This window comes from Oreochromis niloticus, linkage group LG10, assembly GCF_001858045.2.
Source record: "Oreochromis niloticus isolate F11D_XX linkage group LG10, O_niloticus_UMD_NMBU, whole genome shotgun sequence".
Taxonomy (NCBI): domain Eukaryota; kingdom Metazoa; phylum Chordata; class Actinopteri; order Cichliformes; family Cichlidae; genus Oreochromis; species Oreochromis niloticus.
Genome location: NC_031975.2, coordinates 20,237,240 through 20,255,606, shown reverse-complemented (window position 1 = coordinate 20,255,606; position 18,367 = coordinate 20,237,240). Strand labels below are relative to the sequence as shown.

At 39.4% G+C, this 18,367-nt stretch overlaps 1 protein-coding gene across 5 annotated transcripts in view; it reads left to right on the top strand.

Annotated features, from left to right (window-relative positions):
* Positions 1-18,367, top strand: part of LOC100690922 (rho GTPase-activating protein 26) — an 85,191-nt gene that overhangs the window by 1,166 nt on the left and 65,658 nt on the right. The window contains exon 1 of one of the 5 annotated variants that reach the window (XM_025910731.1): positions 2,495-2,513. The exons of the other annotated variants lie outside the window; for them this stretch is intronic. Coding sequence (XP_025766516.1) covers positions 2,510-2,513 — 4 coding nt within the window. The 5' untranslated portion in view covers positions 2,495-2,509. Of the gene's footprint in view, positions 1-2,494; positions 2,514-18,367 lie in introns of those variants that run through there. 5 annotated transcript variants of the gene reach the window in all.

Below are 18,367 nucleotides of genomic sequence, written 5' to 3'. Positions count from 1 at the left end.
AAAACAAAAGCCTTTATTTTAAATTAAAATTTTTATTTTAGAGAGGCATACAAATCAGAGTGGGATTGAATGGAATATGACTTTTAGGTGTGGTGGTAAAATATTTGTGTTTCTCTAAAGGTCAAACTTGGAGTCACGATCAGCATTACAGGCCAAGTGTGTTTATGCATGCACGGAAATTGACTCAGTGGCTCTCACACATATTTACAAGAGAAATAATGAGGAAAAAGCAAACATTAATGCATGACGTGTACGACAAAGAAGGTCGGAAAATTTGTGCCAGTGTATACATTTAACGGCAAGGTTTATCTAATGTTTATTCTTCAAAAGCAAGAAGAAATGATTTGAATAACAACAAATGTCCAACATTCAAATGTTAATCTTATCAGCCTAATCAGGGCAGTTCCTATCACATAACACTGGGTGAACCATGACTGCTTAAACAAAACATTAATGTGTAACTTTTATGCGTAACTTTACTTCAGTGAACCACGGTTCAGCTAAGGATAAGCATAATCCCACCTCCCCAGAAAGACTAAACTAATAGTTTTTTCCATGCAAAAAATATGAAATCCAAGGCTTTCACTTTTGGTAGGGAGTCACGAGCACCTCAGAGGCTGTGACAGCACTTCCTGCTTCGCTAGTGTAAAGTTCATTCTTGTGCCTACACAGTTTTCATCAGCATGTGCAAAGATAAACAAGTGCCATTAAAGACTTACTGTGTCTTTAATAGTCCTGTCAGTATTCAAGTCTAACTTTTTATTGCGCCTTTTAAATCTGCATTGATGTAAAGTTCATGATGGGCAGGGCTCAAAATGACGTGCAGTAAGGAAGGAAGATTCGGTGGTCAGTATTACTGTGGTATGTTCTAGAGGCTGGTCCAAATGTCTGCTCTGACCAGCATGAAATCGTATTCTGGCATAAACTTTAACAAATGAACACATTCAGAATTTGTGATGTCATGGTTCAACTATACTAAAATTGACAGTTAGCAGCTGTTTTTAGTCTGTGTAGTTTGCTTGCATACAGTGATGTACAGTCAATGTCAGGTAAGATCAAATTTAATTCGTTAGCACAGCCTGAACTCTCTTAGGTAACATTTGTTGTAATTTCTTTCAGTCGTCTTCATGAATAGTTCTCCAAGCATCTTGAAGGAAATTCAAAGCTCATCTTTGGATGTTGGCTGAATTTTGCTCTCTTCTCTGTTGAGATGATCCCACACTGAGGTGAGGCCTCTGGGGAGGCCAATCTGTGATTGATAGGAAAAAAAAATCAAAGACCACTGGTTCGTAAGACACGATTTTCAGATGCCGCTCATCTGCTATAGATGTGTATATATTTAGACCTGCCCCTTCTTCTTTTGTCCTCCGCTTGTTTCCTCAATTCTTTTTAAGGACACATTAAACAACGTGCTGTGTTATGCCAGTTTCCCAGTAGCTCTTTGGGAATCCCCTTGTTGGTGCAAAAATACTGTTTAGTGCAGGGGTGTCGAACTCCAGGCCTCGAGGGCCGGTGTCCTGCAGGTTTTAGATATCATCCTGGGTCAACACACCTGAATCAATGATTGGTTCATTACCAGGCCTCTAGAGAACTTCAAGACATGTTGAGGAGGTCATTTATCTTTTGTCTTATTTGAGGTACCCTATTAAGTCCTGATGTACTACATAGAGCAGCGGTCCCCAACCCCCGGGCCTCAGACCGGTACCGGTCCGTGAGTCGTTTGGTACCGGGCCGCGAGAGTTGAGGCTCAGGTGTGAAATTTATGGTTTTCAGGGTTTTTATCGGTTTTCAGCGTTATTCTGTTATCGTTTTTATTGTTAACTCGGTTTTCCTGGGTCTTTTCACGTGTGTTATGAATAAATCTTTTTTTCCGTACCGGTACTAGTTTTATTTTGTTGTATTTATCCGCGACACCTTAAAGACCGGTCCGTGAAAATATTGTCGTGCATAAACCGGTCCGTGGCGCAAAAAAGGTTGGGGACCGCTGACATAGAGGACATCCTGGGCTTTCCATTGATATCTCCTGTATTTGGGTTAACTCTTTTAGCTCCAAAAAGGAAGGAAATCACAAAAAAGGTTTAATGGGAAGATTCTTTTTTCCTCGGTTCTCAGGAGGATACAGTGCTAAAATTGTTCTGTAATAATACTACTAATAATAAATTATCAACAAAATCATGTTCAAAATGCTTTGAAATAAGTCACATTGCTTTCGTGTGAAAATAGTGTCAAAGCAAAGTAAGATTAAGACCTTGAAGCATTACAGAGAAAAGCCAGTGTTCTCTGCTGCTGTTATGCATGACAACCATGTGGAGACAGCCAGGACTGTTTGAGGTGTGGGGAAAGAAAAGAAAGAAAAGTAATGAGCAACAACAAACAATAAACACAGAGTAGCTTGGTTACCTGGAGCCAGAGATCCCTGCAGATAAATAGAAGGAAAGGGACAACAGGAAGGAAAAAGTATGAACTACAAGACAGAGAAGACTCAAAAAAAACTACTTGATGGCGCGAGATGGGTGAGTTCAAAACCGTCCATTAAATTTAAAGCTTTTGGGTGGATGTTTTTGAAATTTTCATGGATATTTAGCTCCCAATCCAAGTTTACCTATCACATCTACAAATGCCAGTTAAAATGAGTTCTGTCAAATGTTTTGGTTGTCGATTAAATACAAATATATATTCTTTATTAAGTCGTTGAGCACAAGAGCAAGACATCCAGATTCAAATTTGCCAAGGTTGATGCCACTACATGTCTACTCTCCGTTTCTGTTTTGACTAATGAACTGATAAAAGTTGTAGTTTGGAGGTCAAACCTTTACCAATGTTGCTATAGCAGCGGTATAATGACAAAGATAAAGGGTAATTTCATTTGTACAGCTCAAAGAATTGTAGTTGAAAGGATCGTGTGATGGGAAATTAAACTGGCTGTTGTTGAGCATTAACAATTTTCACAATACAGGCAGTATTTGACCATGATTCTGGTTTCCAGAAATAATTAGAATGAAACTATGACTGGCACTCCAGGACTGGATAATACCAGAGAGATGAGTTAAGTACTTTTAAAGTGACTCAGAAATTTTGTTTAAGCATATGTGAAATCATCTCTTTGGCTAAAGTTTAATAGAATATTGTATTTAACAACATATTCAGTGGTGAGCTGATGCTAGGATGACCAGTAGTAATGTGTTTACCAAAATCTGTTATGATGGCACTGGAAAAAGTCTTCCAAATTCCTCTGGGGAATGAACCCTAGTTATTGAATTACCAGTTAAGAGGAACTCAGGCATGCTACGGCTGCTTTTGTGCATGACCAAATTGGAAGTTGTGTCACTTGGAGACTGAAACAGAGGTCTGTTTCCTCCTGGGAGATGTTGCTGAAGAACTGTTGATGCAGCACAAAGATGGCATGTTTGTCCAACGTGTCTTCCATGGGGAAGATTCTCATTGCTCATTAAAGAGAGGGCCAGAGTGCACAAACAGTATATCCATTGCCCGTTTGTTGGTGTGAGCCGAGTCGAACCGGTCTCTGAAGTTGGTCATTGATAAATTGTCAAAAATTCTTGGCTACAACTTAACACCACAAAAGACATCATGATGGACCTTCTTGCTCTGTTAGGTAAATTGTTTGGATTACTTGGCCTAGCTGTTGCAGCACAGAGTGATCCTTGCAGTCAGCAAGCCACAAACAGGGATGAAGCTTGGTAGTACTTCTTTGTTCAAAGTAGTTTATTATTTACACTCTTCAGATAGGACAGAACCTGCAAAGGGCCGATGTTCCACTCTGCTAAATATACCTTTTTAACAGCAAACTAGCCCAATTCTCTTTCACGACAAAGCGCTGGTCAGCTGATGTGCGGCTACGAAGACAATTCTGCTTTTGTCCTTATGTGGGATCCAGAAATCAGACGGCGTGACCTGATTCACTAAGGCCGGGATGAGAGAGGGAGATGTTGTTGCATGTTCTGTGCCATTGTAGCAGGGTGCTGGCAAATAAAGAGCAAGTCAGCAAATTTTTTGAGTTAATCTTTTTATACCTGTGCTGTGCTGCGTCATGTGCTTTTGAATCCGTTGCAACAGGTCTGTAATATCTAACAGCATGTCGGAGTCCTCTTTGCAGTTACATAAGTAACTGTCTGCGCACACACCTCCACCTCCTCTGCTTTTCTGTAAACAGTGAGGGGATGTGTGACTGTCCCGGGAAGCCCCTAAGGTTTAGCTGGTTACAGTTTGCTGCTGTCTGCCTGGGGTAGCCTGACAGCTTTCACTTGTGTTTTTATTATGACAGGTTTAACCTCGGGCTTACTGTAAAATATGCCTGTTCCTGTCACTTTTTGATTTTCAGTTGAGTAGAGGGTTCGTCATATGATGAGACCGGTGAGTTAAACATGTGGGTCAGAGGAGTTTCCTTAATGTTTTTGTCAAGGTTCTGTTTCTTTTAACTTTGACAGCAGTTACAGTGAAGCAAGACTGTTTTGCCTTCTGTATCATGAAATCACCTTTCTGCACAGTCCATTTGTATGCTACCATGCCCACGGTATCCTCCATGTCAAAGGTCAATCTGACTGGCAGGTTGTGATGCTCTGTAGAAAGGACTTTCTGACTACTTGCAAACTAAAAGTGTGCTTATGACCATATGTCACCTTTGGTGACACAATGTTGGTGATGCTAATTTTGGGTGACCAAACAGAAACTGTGGCGGTTTTATATACCTTCCTCTGCTCCAAATTTAGTGACACACTCATGTTTTAGACTTTATACCTTCTTTTGCAGCAGCATTCATATTTGAAGCCTTGTTAAGCATTTCCTGTAAGAACTGGCTTTATTCCCCCAAACATATAAACATAGTGGGGGGGATTTCACTGTATTTTCTTTTTCTTTTTTTGCCCTAGTCAATAAACTTCCACATTAATAAAGCAGAGGTAGAGCATAACAAAACAGCAAAGCTTATCACTGGACTGGAAGGACAATGTCTGAACGATCGGTCTATGCATTTTTTTTTTTTTTCTGCATTTATTTTTTATTATTCTTCCCAAATTCTTTTTACTTTTTTACAGAGTCTCCACAGTTGATATGTAATTGCTCATCACATAGTCATCATATTATTTACCAAAAAAGAATGTTGCTTGCAGAGGTGCCATCGCCACTGTTGCAAATTAACAGCAGCTCCATCCTGTTTGAGGGTAATAGACTGGCTTTTGTAGCAATTACAGATGTAGACACATTCAGACCAAAGCCATGCAAACGCACACAAACTGTGTTTTAGTATAGACTCTGACAGCCACAAACCCTCACTTGAATAAGTAGTTTTGAAGCGTGCACAAATGTGGGACGTGAGATGAACATGCGCACGAGCAGATGCCCATGTGTGCGCACACGCAGATGTTGACACGATTGCGTGTGTTAGCCAGATGTCATTTTAGGGTCGACCTAGCTTGTTATTACTGAGGCTGTAGAAATGTTTGGCTCTCTGCTCCACCTCTAACATGACACGGCTCAATCAGCCAAGCAAATCGTAATTACCAGCTAAGCGTTCACTGCAGCTCCGAAGGAAACGAGGCAGTGCGTTCAGACGCTTGCATGACAGCAACACGTGATTTTTGCCATTTTTTGAGCTAAAAGTGTGTCTCAAGGTTCAAGGTTGTGACTTCTATCATCTGTTGTGATACTTGATCATTTTTTTGTTTTACATCTTAAATGTGTAAATATAACTCAGTGATTTAGTTCTGGTATTAACACTATTGATTGAAAACATAATATGCAAGTGTTTTGATTTGTAATAGCCTTATCTTGGTTATTGTGATAAGCTAAAAGGTCTAGTTGTTTTTTGAACCTGTCCAAGACACATAATGAGAAAACTGTAATTATTGTAAACAGTTAAAGACAAAGGACCTGTATTGAACCTAACATGACCACCCCAACAATTCACCATTTTTACCCAATATTGCTTCACAGTCATAACTGCTGTTTATGTTTCAGTTATTTAAACAATGCTTCAGCCTGTAATTATATTCCAGTTTGGAGTCTCGGAGCTCAATTGTGACCAGTTTTTAAACAATTTGGCCGTAGTCTTTGTAGATTAGCCACTAATGTGTGTTTTGGTTTGATTTTTTTTTTTTTTTTGGGCCCAAGCCCCACAGGTTGTTTTTCTTGTAGGTACTATCCCAACTTTCTCTTTGTGTTAGACCTCAGTCACATAATCCTGGGGATCAGTCATCGACTCCCTGCCCACCAATGGTCACAAGTGAAATTTGTCGAGTGGGTGAGGGCTCTCGCTGGGTGAACCTGGGTGTAAATAGGGTGCTACACCAAAAACCTCCTGATGATTGATTTTGTTGGTAGCAGATTGTTTTTGTGGATGATAGAGATTCATCAGCAAACACTCTACTTGCCGAGCAGTACTGAAGCTTGGAAAAAGTGTGCTGCTAGCCAGAAATGGAGAGTGTTTGTCTTCAAAATCTAACTTGTGCCTAATTGCTGCCACTAACAGACTTGAAAAGATGAAGCTTTTACTTTGGAAAAAAATAGTCTTGGTTTCTGGTTTTCACACTTCCTGCTTCCACTCTACAAGTAGTTGGTGACTGCTTACAGATGAATTGCATGAATTTGCATTGTCCCCAATGCAAACTACAGGTGATCACGGCAGTCTGCTAGTGACATCGCCATATACCTCTTTTTGTGAACACTTTTCTCTTGGGACCAGTGATGATTGATTTTCATGTGATTTTCAATCACTGAGTAACTGAAAATTCTTAAATTTTGTTGGAGTGTAAGGAAAGTTCGGGCATCTGCATAAGTTGGTGTAGCTATGGCTTTACAAGGACCCCTGTCTCTGTTGTAGTTTGGACAGAAATGGCTGAATAGTAAAATTTTTGATGGCCACCGTATTTTAACTGTGATTGTTATGATGTGTAGACCAGCTTTAGCCAGTAAAACAATGCCAGAGCTGGGTCTGTAGAAGAAATAGTTGATGCCTAAACTTTATTAAAGTAAATTTACTCCCTAAGAATTACAGCTACACGAACATGTTGTAGTAAACCTGTAATGCTTCCTGGCTGCAAAAATATAGTGTGTGCATATATTAAAGGCTAACTAAAAGCACAAGCATATTGTTCAGGCATGTGTGCTTAGCTGCATGCTGTCTGTTACTGGTTAAAAACAGGCCTTCCACCCATTAGGGCCATCTTGATAATGGCTTTCTTTTCAAGCATTTACTCTGACTTCAAATTGACCTTTAACTGTCGTTGGCAACCTCACAAATAGGCTGCTGGCTAAGTGAGTGTGTAAATGTCCCACAGAAGAAGAAGAAGAAGAAGAAGAAGCAGGAGTTCCCTGGAGCTCTGAGACCGTCTGTTAATGGCGGGAATATTATGCTTCTACTCCATGTTGCTGTTCTGTATAAAAAGCCTTTTAGCCAGCAGTCCATGTAGTGACAGAGCCAATTCAGCTCCCACCGTGATGCTGTTGCATTTGCTGCCACACCCCTCTGGTTCTTTAACACCGGCACACTATGTAAAATCACACACTTTGGCGCCATTGCGCTGACTTGGTGTGTTTAAGTGTAAACACGCAGTTGCGCTGTAAAGAGAGGTGTTCTTAAAGGCAAAATCTGTGAGTGAAAAAAGGCTTCATTCTTCTTCTCACGTTACCTTCTGTCTTTCTTTTTTCCGTAGCCACCCACTGTGTTTTTGGTTAGTAACAACAGGGGTAATGGCGGTTATTCAGTAGTTCAGCTGTCAACTATTCTGATGGATGAGGGTTATACGCACACACAAGTGCACACCACACCATAACTAATTCTCAATTATGGCACGACTGAACCTTTCTTTCTTTCTTCTTCTTTTTAACATCCAGAGCAAAAGAAGAGTTTGTGCTGGGAGGCAAATGAAAGAACCAGTACGTAAGGAGGAAAGGAGGTGGGGGGTGCGGTTGTGTTTCACACTGTTTAAAAGCTAACATGACCTTATTTTTTTTTTTTGAAAAAGTGTCTATAGAGGAGCCTCTGGCTTGGTGAAACAGAGTAGAAAAAGAATTGTGTGGAAAAGTGTAAGTAAAACATGGGGACAGAAAAGAGAGGCGTTTCACTCTTTCCTCTGCATATGTCGCATAAGAACAAAGATGATATGGTTACGTGTGCATGCGTGCAGTTATATTCTAACTGTGCATGCTGTACATCGTGTGTGTTTCCTATTAGAGGCACATTTCTGCTTGCAGAAGATTTGTATGCATACAGTAAATGGGTGTGTGCGTGTTTCTACTGCAGCACAGCACAGCACAGTGGGGGCTGGGGGTCTTCCTCTAGCTGTGACGTAGCATGGATGAAAAGGAAATTAGGGCACGACACAGCCCTGCTATTTTGCTATTGTTGTCTTGCATTGACACTGGAGACAGTCTGAGACACACACACACACACACACACACACGCATACACATTTGTACACACAAGAAGAAATGTAAAGGTTGTGTAAATTTAAAAAAAAAAAAGTCTAGTGGGTATGATGTAAGGCAAAATGGATTTCATAATCTCTATCTTTTGTCAGACCAGCAGTCATCGCTTCATCATTGTGCAAATCTGCAAGTTTGCCTACTTCATTGCTACTATTCCATGTGTGCCCTCATGCGATCAATAGTGGGGGGGGGGGGGTTCTGGTCATTTGAAGATTGGTCAGTAATTTGTGATGGATATCTTTTAATGCACATTAAAAGATATCCATCTCACATGCATTAGCATTAGCACGGAACTCTAGAGTTTGCTCAAAGTAAGGCCATCAGTAGACTCTGTGTGTGTCATAAACATTCATGTTTAAAACGGCTTGATGCATTCTCAATCATCCAGGTAAGTAAATCTCCAAAGGTTGATTCTGTTCATCTGGACGTAGCCCACTGAAGGAATTGATCAGTGGTCTTTGATCAATGGTCATGAGAATTTGCATAATCATGATGAAGGAACTGACCTCCCAGTCCATTTTTCCTTCAGTAGGCTGGTTTCAGTCATTATGCAAATGTACTGTTGATAAGATTGGGGAAACCTGCAGTCAGCTGAGACTGAAGAAGTCACTTGAATGAGTGACGAAACGTTTCTCCCACTGAAAACGCTACGTCCAGATGAACAGAATCAACTTTTGGAGAAACATTCATGTTGCAGTGTAATAAATATCCTCATTAAAAATCTAGTAGGGTCCTATCAGGTCATTTAAATGTGACAAAGAAAAGCGATTTGAAGCAGAAAAGGCTTGTTTATCTATATCAGTTTAAAATTGGCGTTACTACTGCTGCCCTGTCATCTGATTAATTGAAACTTTGACGTGGAGTATTGGATTCAGAATCAATCAGAATCCGAATACTTGTCCAGTATTCAACCTGGACGAAGGCTTGTAAATATTTTAGCTTATGGTTATTCAGTTACATTGCTTGGCAGCAATACAGTAACTCAACCCCTCGATGTAGTGAGTACTTGTGTGTTGTGATAATTAGGACTTTTTGTTTTTGGTTCACCTTCCACATCCAGTACAGGCCCAATAGATGCATACAGACCAGGATGACATATTTCCTTTTTTGTCTGTGGTTGCGCCTATTCGCAAATTCACACATATGACTATATATCAATGTAGAGGCAATCTTCACGAGGTGTGAAGCATGCATAAAAATAAAAATGCCCTGTTTCTCTTTTTCTTTATCTGGTCCTTGCCCTGTTAAACCTAAAATGAGTCACAATTTAGAGATGTAAAGAGAAGTCACTCAAGGAACTGAAAAAGGAACTGCAAAGCAACAAGTTGGTCTGTTGCTCTCATGCCATGGTTAGAAATGCACAAAACCCATCATAATTTAATTATAGTTGATCGTTCATGAAACTGTAAAGAGGAAGTGGGATTTGCACATAAATGTTAGCTTTTTTTAATTTACAACTCTTGCACTCCTCACAACCCATACATCATTCTCTGACACGTACAGTGAGTTAATTGCAGAACTGGTGCGTGTGGTGAGCCTTTGCATATGCATGAAGTCATGTGTGTCAATGATAGAGGCTCCCTATCTGCTTAGCCACAAAGTTGCTGTTTCGTTTACAGGAACTACTGAGATAGTTTAAAGGCATCTTGCACTACTCTTACCTAAATTATTGCATTGCAGAGAAATACTGTGTAAGTTCTTTTTTTTTTTTTCTCCCTTTTTGCAACATACTTTGACTGAAATACACTTAAAACCAAGTTGTACAACCTATTGTTACTCTGCTAAATGAGTTGGTTACACTGTTTGTATTTCCCCTAAAGCTCATCTTCTCTTCTTTCCAAAACCTTTTGAATTGTGTCTCTTGCACAAACAGTAAAGGTGTTCTGGTCATTTAAAAAGGGCTTGTATGAGGGGTTTTAATCACGGTGGTGGGACGGTGATGATTTAGGCTTGTTTTACAGCCACAGGACCTGGACCCTGACAATGAGTCAACCGTGAACTCCTGTATATAAGACTGTCAGATAGCTAAAACTTTGCCAAAACTGGACAATGATCCCAACAAAACAGTTCACAAAGAAAGAATCAAGGTGATACGTTGTCCCAAAGTCCAAATCTCAACCAGATTGAGAATATTTATTTATGCATTTCAAACTTTAAGTGTTGTTTTAAAAAAAGAGTGAGACCTAACCTTTTGAGAGACTTGTGAAAGTCATAAACAGTAGCTGCTACTGGTGGTTTATAAGCTGCTGAATCATGTGGTGTACTTTCATGGTGTACACAAAAGTACATGGTGGGTTACTGTCATGTTTTTTTTTTTTTTTTTTTTACATGACAGTATGTTGTCATTATGTATGTAGTATTCAGTAATTCCTGCTTTCATAAACAAAATACTTACTTGGGAAAGCAAAACTGATATTTTTTCTTTGCCATTTAAGTTTTAATATTAAAGCGCAGGAAAATATGGGGGAATAAAATGTGTAGAGCACTTACAACTTTTTGCTGACTCCTGACTATACTTTGGATCTTTACAGCTGCATGGAGGAAATGCCATTTTAACAAGTGAAAGCGATATGTTCATTAACCTTAGGACTCGTTTCTCTGCGTAAAGCAAATGAATCCAGCTGCCATTAGTGGAAAACTGTCACTTGCAATCCAATAAAAACCAACTTGATTAAAGAACGTTCTTGAATTTGGCTTCAGTTTCTTCATGCTTCTGCAGGTGTAGTAGCAGTCTGCCTTTTTCTCCCTTAAAGGCAGTAAGGGTTCTGTCAACTTTAAGAAAAATGCTGCTTAAAGGGTAAACGTGGTGTGTGACGAGTACATTTAACCAGCTCTACATTCATGTTATTACATTGGTGTACTCTAAAGATCATAAAACACCCGGAATTGAGCAGGAAGTGAGAAGGGAAGCTGAACTCTCAGGAATGCTCTTTTACTTTCTGTACTCGGATAACTGATTGCTGCTGTTCGGTCATAAAAGAGACAGCTGCAGTTTTCACAGCTGTTTAAAAATGTACTTTTACTGCAAGAGGTTACGGGAGCAAATTGTTTAATTGCAACTGTCGAAGGTGATGTTGGTGAATGGCTGTCCCTGAATCCTTCTGAGTGATGTTGCACATTTAGCGAAAGGATTCATGTTTAATGTTGGGTTTGTTTTGGAAAACGGAGACAAGAGAGAACCAGGATTTTTATAGTCGATTTGCACCCTGCGAAAATGTTAACATACCACTGGCTACAAGTCTGAACTCTTTACTGAGAATTTTAATAACGAAACACCTTAGAAATGTCATCCGTGTGAGTGTGCTGGGTCTGGCTCTCTATAAAGTGTCACGTGTGAAGGTTGGAAAATGTGCTTCAGTGCAGTAATTCCCAGATACTTAAGTTGTGGAGTAATAGTAATGGGTGTCTGCGACCCTAAAGGAATATATTGGTGGAATTTAGTGAGATTTATTTACCCCCAGCAAACCTCTTTAAAGTCAATTTGCAGTTTAAGGTTTTTATTTCTTAGCCTGGAGCGCTGAACCATCATATCCAAATTCACCCTGTCTGTGAGAATGTCCTGGAAACTCAGCCTGCGGTGGAGAAAAGGTGTTGCTCACAGTTGATACACCTTTCAATGAGGAACCTCAGGCCTCTGTAGCCGATGCCCAGACTTGCATATTCAGCAGGATAGGTTTTGGTTTTTTTTGTTGTTGTTTTTTTTTTTCACCCTCTGACATATTAAGATCTGTCTGGGAACACTTGCAGAAGCAAGAAGACAGATGTGGCTTAAATGAGATAAATGCACAAATGCATCAACACACACGCCTTCTCTTGCTGACACATGTTGTTAATAAAACCATCTATTTTGCCTTCACATCAAAGCCCTTGAAATGAGTCAGAACAAAAGGAGAGAGGAGCCTTTGTTGCATGTCTCAGCTGGAGTGTGGTTGGAGTCTGTCCACTTTCCAGGGAACTGTGAGTCCGGAGGTTGTGAGGTTAAAGCAGGTGGTTGCTGTGTCCAGAAGTGCAGATGCTGCCTTTCATACAGGAGAGAACTCTTCCTCTTTCTCGTGTGTAATGCGGAGTCTTTTTCAGGTTAATCGAGTTTCGGTTGAAAGCCTCTTTGCAGGCAGTTTGGTATCCAGCTGCCGCCGTAATTTGAGATCAGTGGTTGCATTTTAATAGTTGCTAAAGTATTTTACTGAACAAGGTGTAAATCCGACTGACTTTTTCATTTCGTGGCCACATTATTTTTCCATCTTACTAAAACTGAGAAGTGAACCTTTTCCACAAAAATGGTTTTAATATACCACAATGCAACACAGCCTCAGAAAGTAATGGTGAAATTGTGTCTCCTCCTCTGTTATTCCTGTCATTCCTGTATGAATGTGGCAAGCTGGGGCATGTGTCTGAAGCTGTAAAAAGACCTCTCTACTGTAGATAATCTAAGTGATCTAGAAGATGACAGAAAGCCTTGAGGGGCATGCCAAGATAAGATAACTGTTGAATTAGTGAAGATTGTCTTTCCCAAACTCTTTGAGGGGAGACCCTAAAACGCTTACTTGTGGGATTTCTCCTCCTGAGCTCTTAGGTTAAAACAATAACTTCTGTCTGCTTCACATTTCACTGGGCTTTATGTTTATGGTGTATGACTGTGCTTCTCCGAAAGGCTGACATTTAATTTTGGCCTATTTTTATGGAATGATGAATTCAGAATTCAAACTCTTCAACTTTGTATCCTCAGTGGCTTCCTTACTAGCGCTGAAATCACGCCCTTCCTTCCCCTTGTGGCGTCTTTTACCAGAGTGAGATTTATCAGCTCTCTCTTGTCACACATTTTTGGTTTCGATAAAGAATTTAAATGTAGTGTTAAAACAGGCCGCGAGTAACTTGTGTCATGTCAACATTCAGCTCGCAACCTTTAAAAATGCTCTTTATTTCAGCTTAATCTGCTAAGAGAAGAAATGATTAATGAAAAATGAATCTAACGTTTAAGGAAGACCTTCCAAAACAATGATTTTTCTTTCTGCTTTCCACTCTTCTTTCTCCCCCTCCTGCGTTAAGTGAAAGTTTTTGATCATTGTATTCTAAATATATTAATCCCATCCTTCATCATCCTCTTCTTTTTCTCATCCTCATGTCCTTCCTCATTTCCTTTCATCAGCCTGACATGGAAATGCCTATTAGCCTTCTTCCTTCCTCCATCGTCTCTTACTCTGTTTCCCTCTGTGTAGTTACCCTGTTTTGTGTTGAGACATTGTCAGTTGGACATTATTAAAAATGGCGTGGCGGATGAGTGAAGGAGTGCGTTTTAAATGAGGTGCAGGAGCCTTTAAGTGTCTCCATCACTCCTATTGTTTCATTTTGTACCACAACAGCAATGTCTGCTTTCTTGGCCAGGCTTTATGGTGCCATTTTTGCCAGAACTTGTGATATTTTTATAAAAACTAGACATGAGCAAACCCCCACTGTGCTGAAGTAATCACACTGGGCTTCAGTCCGATGCAAACACGGGAGTACTGGCAGTCTTAAAAAACACATACTGGAATCTATAGTAGTAAAAATACAGGAAAATACAGTATATAAGACAAAAACAGAGTTTGTATAATTCTAACCTGTCTGAAAGTCAATATTTGATATGACTGCCTTTATTCTTAAACACAGCCCGACTCTCTTAGATAAGCTTTGTTGTAACTTCTTTAAGCAGCTTTCAGGAATAGTTCTCCAGGCTGCTTGAAAGACATTTAAAGCTCTTCTCTGGATATTGGCTGCCATTTTTTTTTCTGTTATTTGTCAAGATGATCCCACACTGCTTTAATACTGTTGATGTGCAAGTTTTCAGCGAATAGCCCTTTGGGGATCGCCTCACTGGTGCATATGTCGGTGTTCTGGTTCTCAGTCATCCAAGTCATGATATTAGTCAAAAGAGCTTGGTGCAAAAATCCTATTTTTATGCTTGTCAAACTACGTTTTCTTTGAGATTTTTCATTGATACAGCTAAAGAAATGGAAACAAATGATGTGTTTTTATTTTTTATTTTTTTTATTTTTTTAAGGAGAGACTGCTTTTAAGAAAGTGCAGCTCATACCTTGAGTTAGGTGCTTTTTTTGATGCTTGAATAGGTCAGTGTTAAGTGGCTTAAACTTACAAAACATGATCTAAAAATAGGACTAAACAGAAAATCAGTCAAAAAAAAAACTTTAAAAGATCTCCAGAAAGCCAGAAGAACTATTGCTTAAGAATACTTAAAAAATCACAAGCCAGTCTGGCTCATTGGAAGAAAAAGTGAAGAATACTGGGTTGGCTCAAGAATTTTGCACGTTACTGTATGTATGAAACTGTGACTGGAACATGAAATGTCTAATCACACGTATCCAGACATTTGCTTTTACAGTAATGCTCACAGATACAGGCCACATGTGTGAGTGAGCCAACCGATTAGGTTGGACTTTTGGGTTAGCGTCTTTGCCAGTGTTGCACTTAGTAGGTGGGAATTGAACCAGCAACCCTGCGATTAGTGGACTGTACTTTTTGGTTTTCCAACCCACCAGATTTAGCTTGAGATGAATGCAAAACAGTCCTAAAAAGGAACAGATGCACTGAATTATTGAACACAATGCAGTGACCCGAGCTGAGGTGTGGCCTTTGTGTAACTATTGCTGTGCTGTCTTGTGAGAGTCAGCAGGCGCAGATATGAAAGCAGAAGAAAAGGGGAGATAATTAAATAAAGATTTATAGAAGTTTTGCTATATTTTATTTATGGTGAAAGAGATGGTTTGCATGCTTGGAGTCAGCATAGTTGTCCCACTGTATGATCAGAAGGAATCAGGAGAACAGCCAGAGTTGATGCAAGCGTATGCAAAGTCAGTGGAAGAAGCCAAAGTTTCAGGTTTCAAGGCTGTCAGATAGACCCATCGTAGTGCAAACCAAGATACAGATGTGTTGTGTTTTTAAAAAGCCTTTGTGTACCACATCCTTGCACTGTTAAGTCTAATGTTTAGTGAAACAAAAGAGTGTTTGTTTTGCATTGAAAGATGTTTTTATGACTCAGAAGGGGCCACCTGTAGTGATGAGCTGTTTTGTTTTTTTTTTGTTTTTTTTTTTTTAAATGTCATTTTTTTTTTGTATTATTGTCTTGTTCCTTTGTATGTTAATCACATTAGTCTCACCCAGCCTTGTAGGTTTTTCCAGTAAATCTGATACATGGTGTCTTCCTAGCACATGACACCAGCTGACATGCTGTGTGACGGGTGATAATTAACCAAATAATAGGAAAGGATAGTGGGTTAGGCTGATGTAAAAGAAGAAGAAAAAGAATTCCTTTTGTGTCTTTGTGTGGTTGTTATTAATTAAGATGAAATGATGAAATACAGGTCAACAGAATATACTCCAAGACATGCATAGACACTCCAAGACACTTTTTAGAGCGTCGTTTGTGGGTGGAAGGAAGTGTGCTACGCCTCAACCTACAGCGCCTTTTTTCCCCCACCCAGTTAAGGCACTTTATGCATGTAATGCAACAAACCTAATATATTATCTCACTCACCCACTTTACCTCTTAATGGTGTTTAGTATGCTTTCCCTAGAAGACCGAAGGCACACATTTTAATTTCACTTGACTGTGTGTGTATGAGTCTACGAGACAGGAGCGCGTGCAGGGGTGGGCTGAGACTACCCAGAGCCAACCCAAGCAAACCACAGTCCCCTGGCATGGTGAGCGAGGGTGTGCGTGTGTGCGTGCATGCGTGTCTGCATTCAGCTCTGGTCTGTTTTGTCCTCCAGAAATAACCTCCCGCTAAGAATATTTAATCCCCAGGTTACCGCTCTTCTCCATCTTGCTCTTTATCTCACCCTCACACATTTGATATACATATTTTACACACTCATACACACACGTGCAGGGCTAAGTGGGCTGGGGGTCTCCTGGTGTACAGCCAGCCAAAACTCTTTGGCTTAGTGGGGGTAATCTGGTTGGTGAGTGTTGCTTTACTCTGTCTGGGTGTAAAGTGGTATTGGCTTGATTTAATGTCTGGCTCTCGCTCTAGAGGAGAGTGAGATTACACTGTTTGATATTTAAATATTTTATAATATATTTATTTAAATCTTTTTTAAGGATTTTTTTTTTAGAGCACTTTTGGTCTTTAACAGATTTTGTGGGGCTGATGGGACTCAGGGTCAGGATGTCAAGATTAATGCTCAAAAACTGAAGGGTTAGGGTGATGCAGGTGGAAGAGGATTGAGTATGGCAGGCTGGGATTAATGTCCAACTCAGCAGGAAATTGTAGCAAACACAGCTTTTTGGGTAGTTTGGTGGATGATGATGGCAGAAGGGTTGGGGGAAGGGGGTGTCTAAGCTGGTGGACCAACTGTATTTTTCAGTACGGGGGAAAAAAACAAACATGTGTTTTTATATTATTATTTTTATTTATGTATTTGATGGTTGACTCATCAATTTTGACTTAATGCAAAGCAACATCCATTCAAGGCCACACTTCAGGCGAATGAGTCATTGGGGTTCAAGATGATCTTTGCACTATTAGCTCTACTTAACCTGAAATGGGAATAAATAAATAAATAAATAAATAAATATATATATATATCTATCCATCCCATTTAAGTGTACCATATTTAATGTGCTTGTGTGTATTTTTTTTAACCGCTACATCAACTGATTATTGCAATACCAAAGAATACCAATTCTATTTAATTCAGGTTTATTTATATAGTGCCATATATAATCATTTATATCTTTAATTATGGCTGTGTGAGTGCCATGTAAAGCTCAACTTGAAAGTCAAAAAGACTTACGGTATTTCTTACTCTTATTAGGTGATATGCATCCAGCAAATGGGACAGAAATTGTGCTTTTTTTTTTTGTAAATAATAGACTTAGACTTAAATTGTGAGTTTCGTTGATTCCCATTGTCTAGATATGTTAAATACCTCTGAGCATTTAGAAAACTATTCTAGGAAGCAGTACATAAGCATGGGTCTTCAGCACTGTACCAACACTTATGAGCTCTGAAAACATCTGCATCTTATTCCATTGGTCAAAAATTAGTGCATAACGAAAAGGTTGACTTTTTTGACATTATTATTATTATTGTTCTCCTTAGTATATGACTTGCACGATCTCAGAGAATATGTCAGTGTTACAGAATTTTACTGGTCTCAGAGGAAAAGTTAATATTTACCCTTACACAGATGTGGTGACTTGCAGCTGTACTTACGTATTTATTGCAGCTTCACCCCTCCAAAATATTATAATGTTACAGAATTAAAATATTTTGGAGCACAAATTTAATTGCGATAGAGATATTATCACGTCACTGTCTGTGTTGACACAAAAAGCCATATGGGCTTGCCTGTCTTTCATTGTTGTGACAGAGGAGTTGCCTAATCCAATTAGACATTTATTTTGGAAGTTTGCACTGGCAAAATTCTTCTCTCTTCTAAATTTAGACCCTTGTATAACGAGACACAGTCTTTCCAAATGCGATTTGTTCTGTTGTGGCTTTATTTGAAGAGGAAAATGAGGGCAAATGCCAACTAATCTCTGACCAAAACTAAACAAATGGAATCGGGGGGGGGGATACATTCTTGTAACTATAAAACAGTAAAAGGAAAAACCTTTTAAATGATACAGCAGTTTAATATTTTTGCTTTGCTTCATGCATCTGGCAATAAATTAATCAATAAATGAATAAATCAAGATTCAAAGCGAAGCTCTAACATTGAGAGGCATTCTGTGAAAATCAAACGCTGACCACAGGAATGCTGTGGAGGATCATATGGTGATAAAAGCAAATTTTCTGGCCCAGAACTGAAACACAAAAACCACAATAATGTAAGGCTCATTTGTCTCTCTGTGTGCTGTTGGTTACACTGAGTCAGTTTCCCATCTACTGTCAACAGACCATCACATGTAGAATTCTTTGTGTGA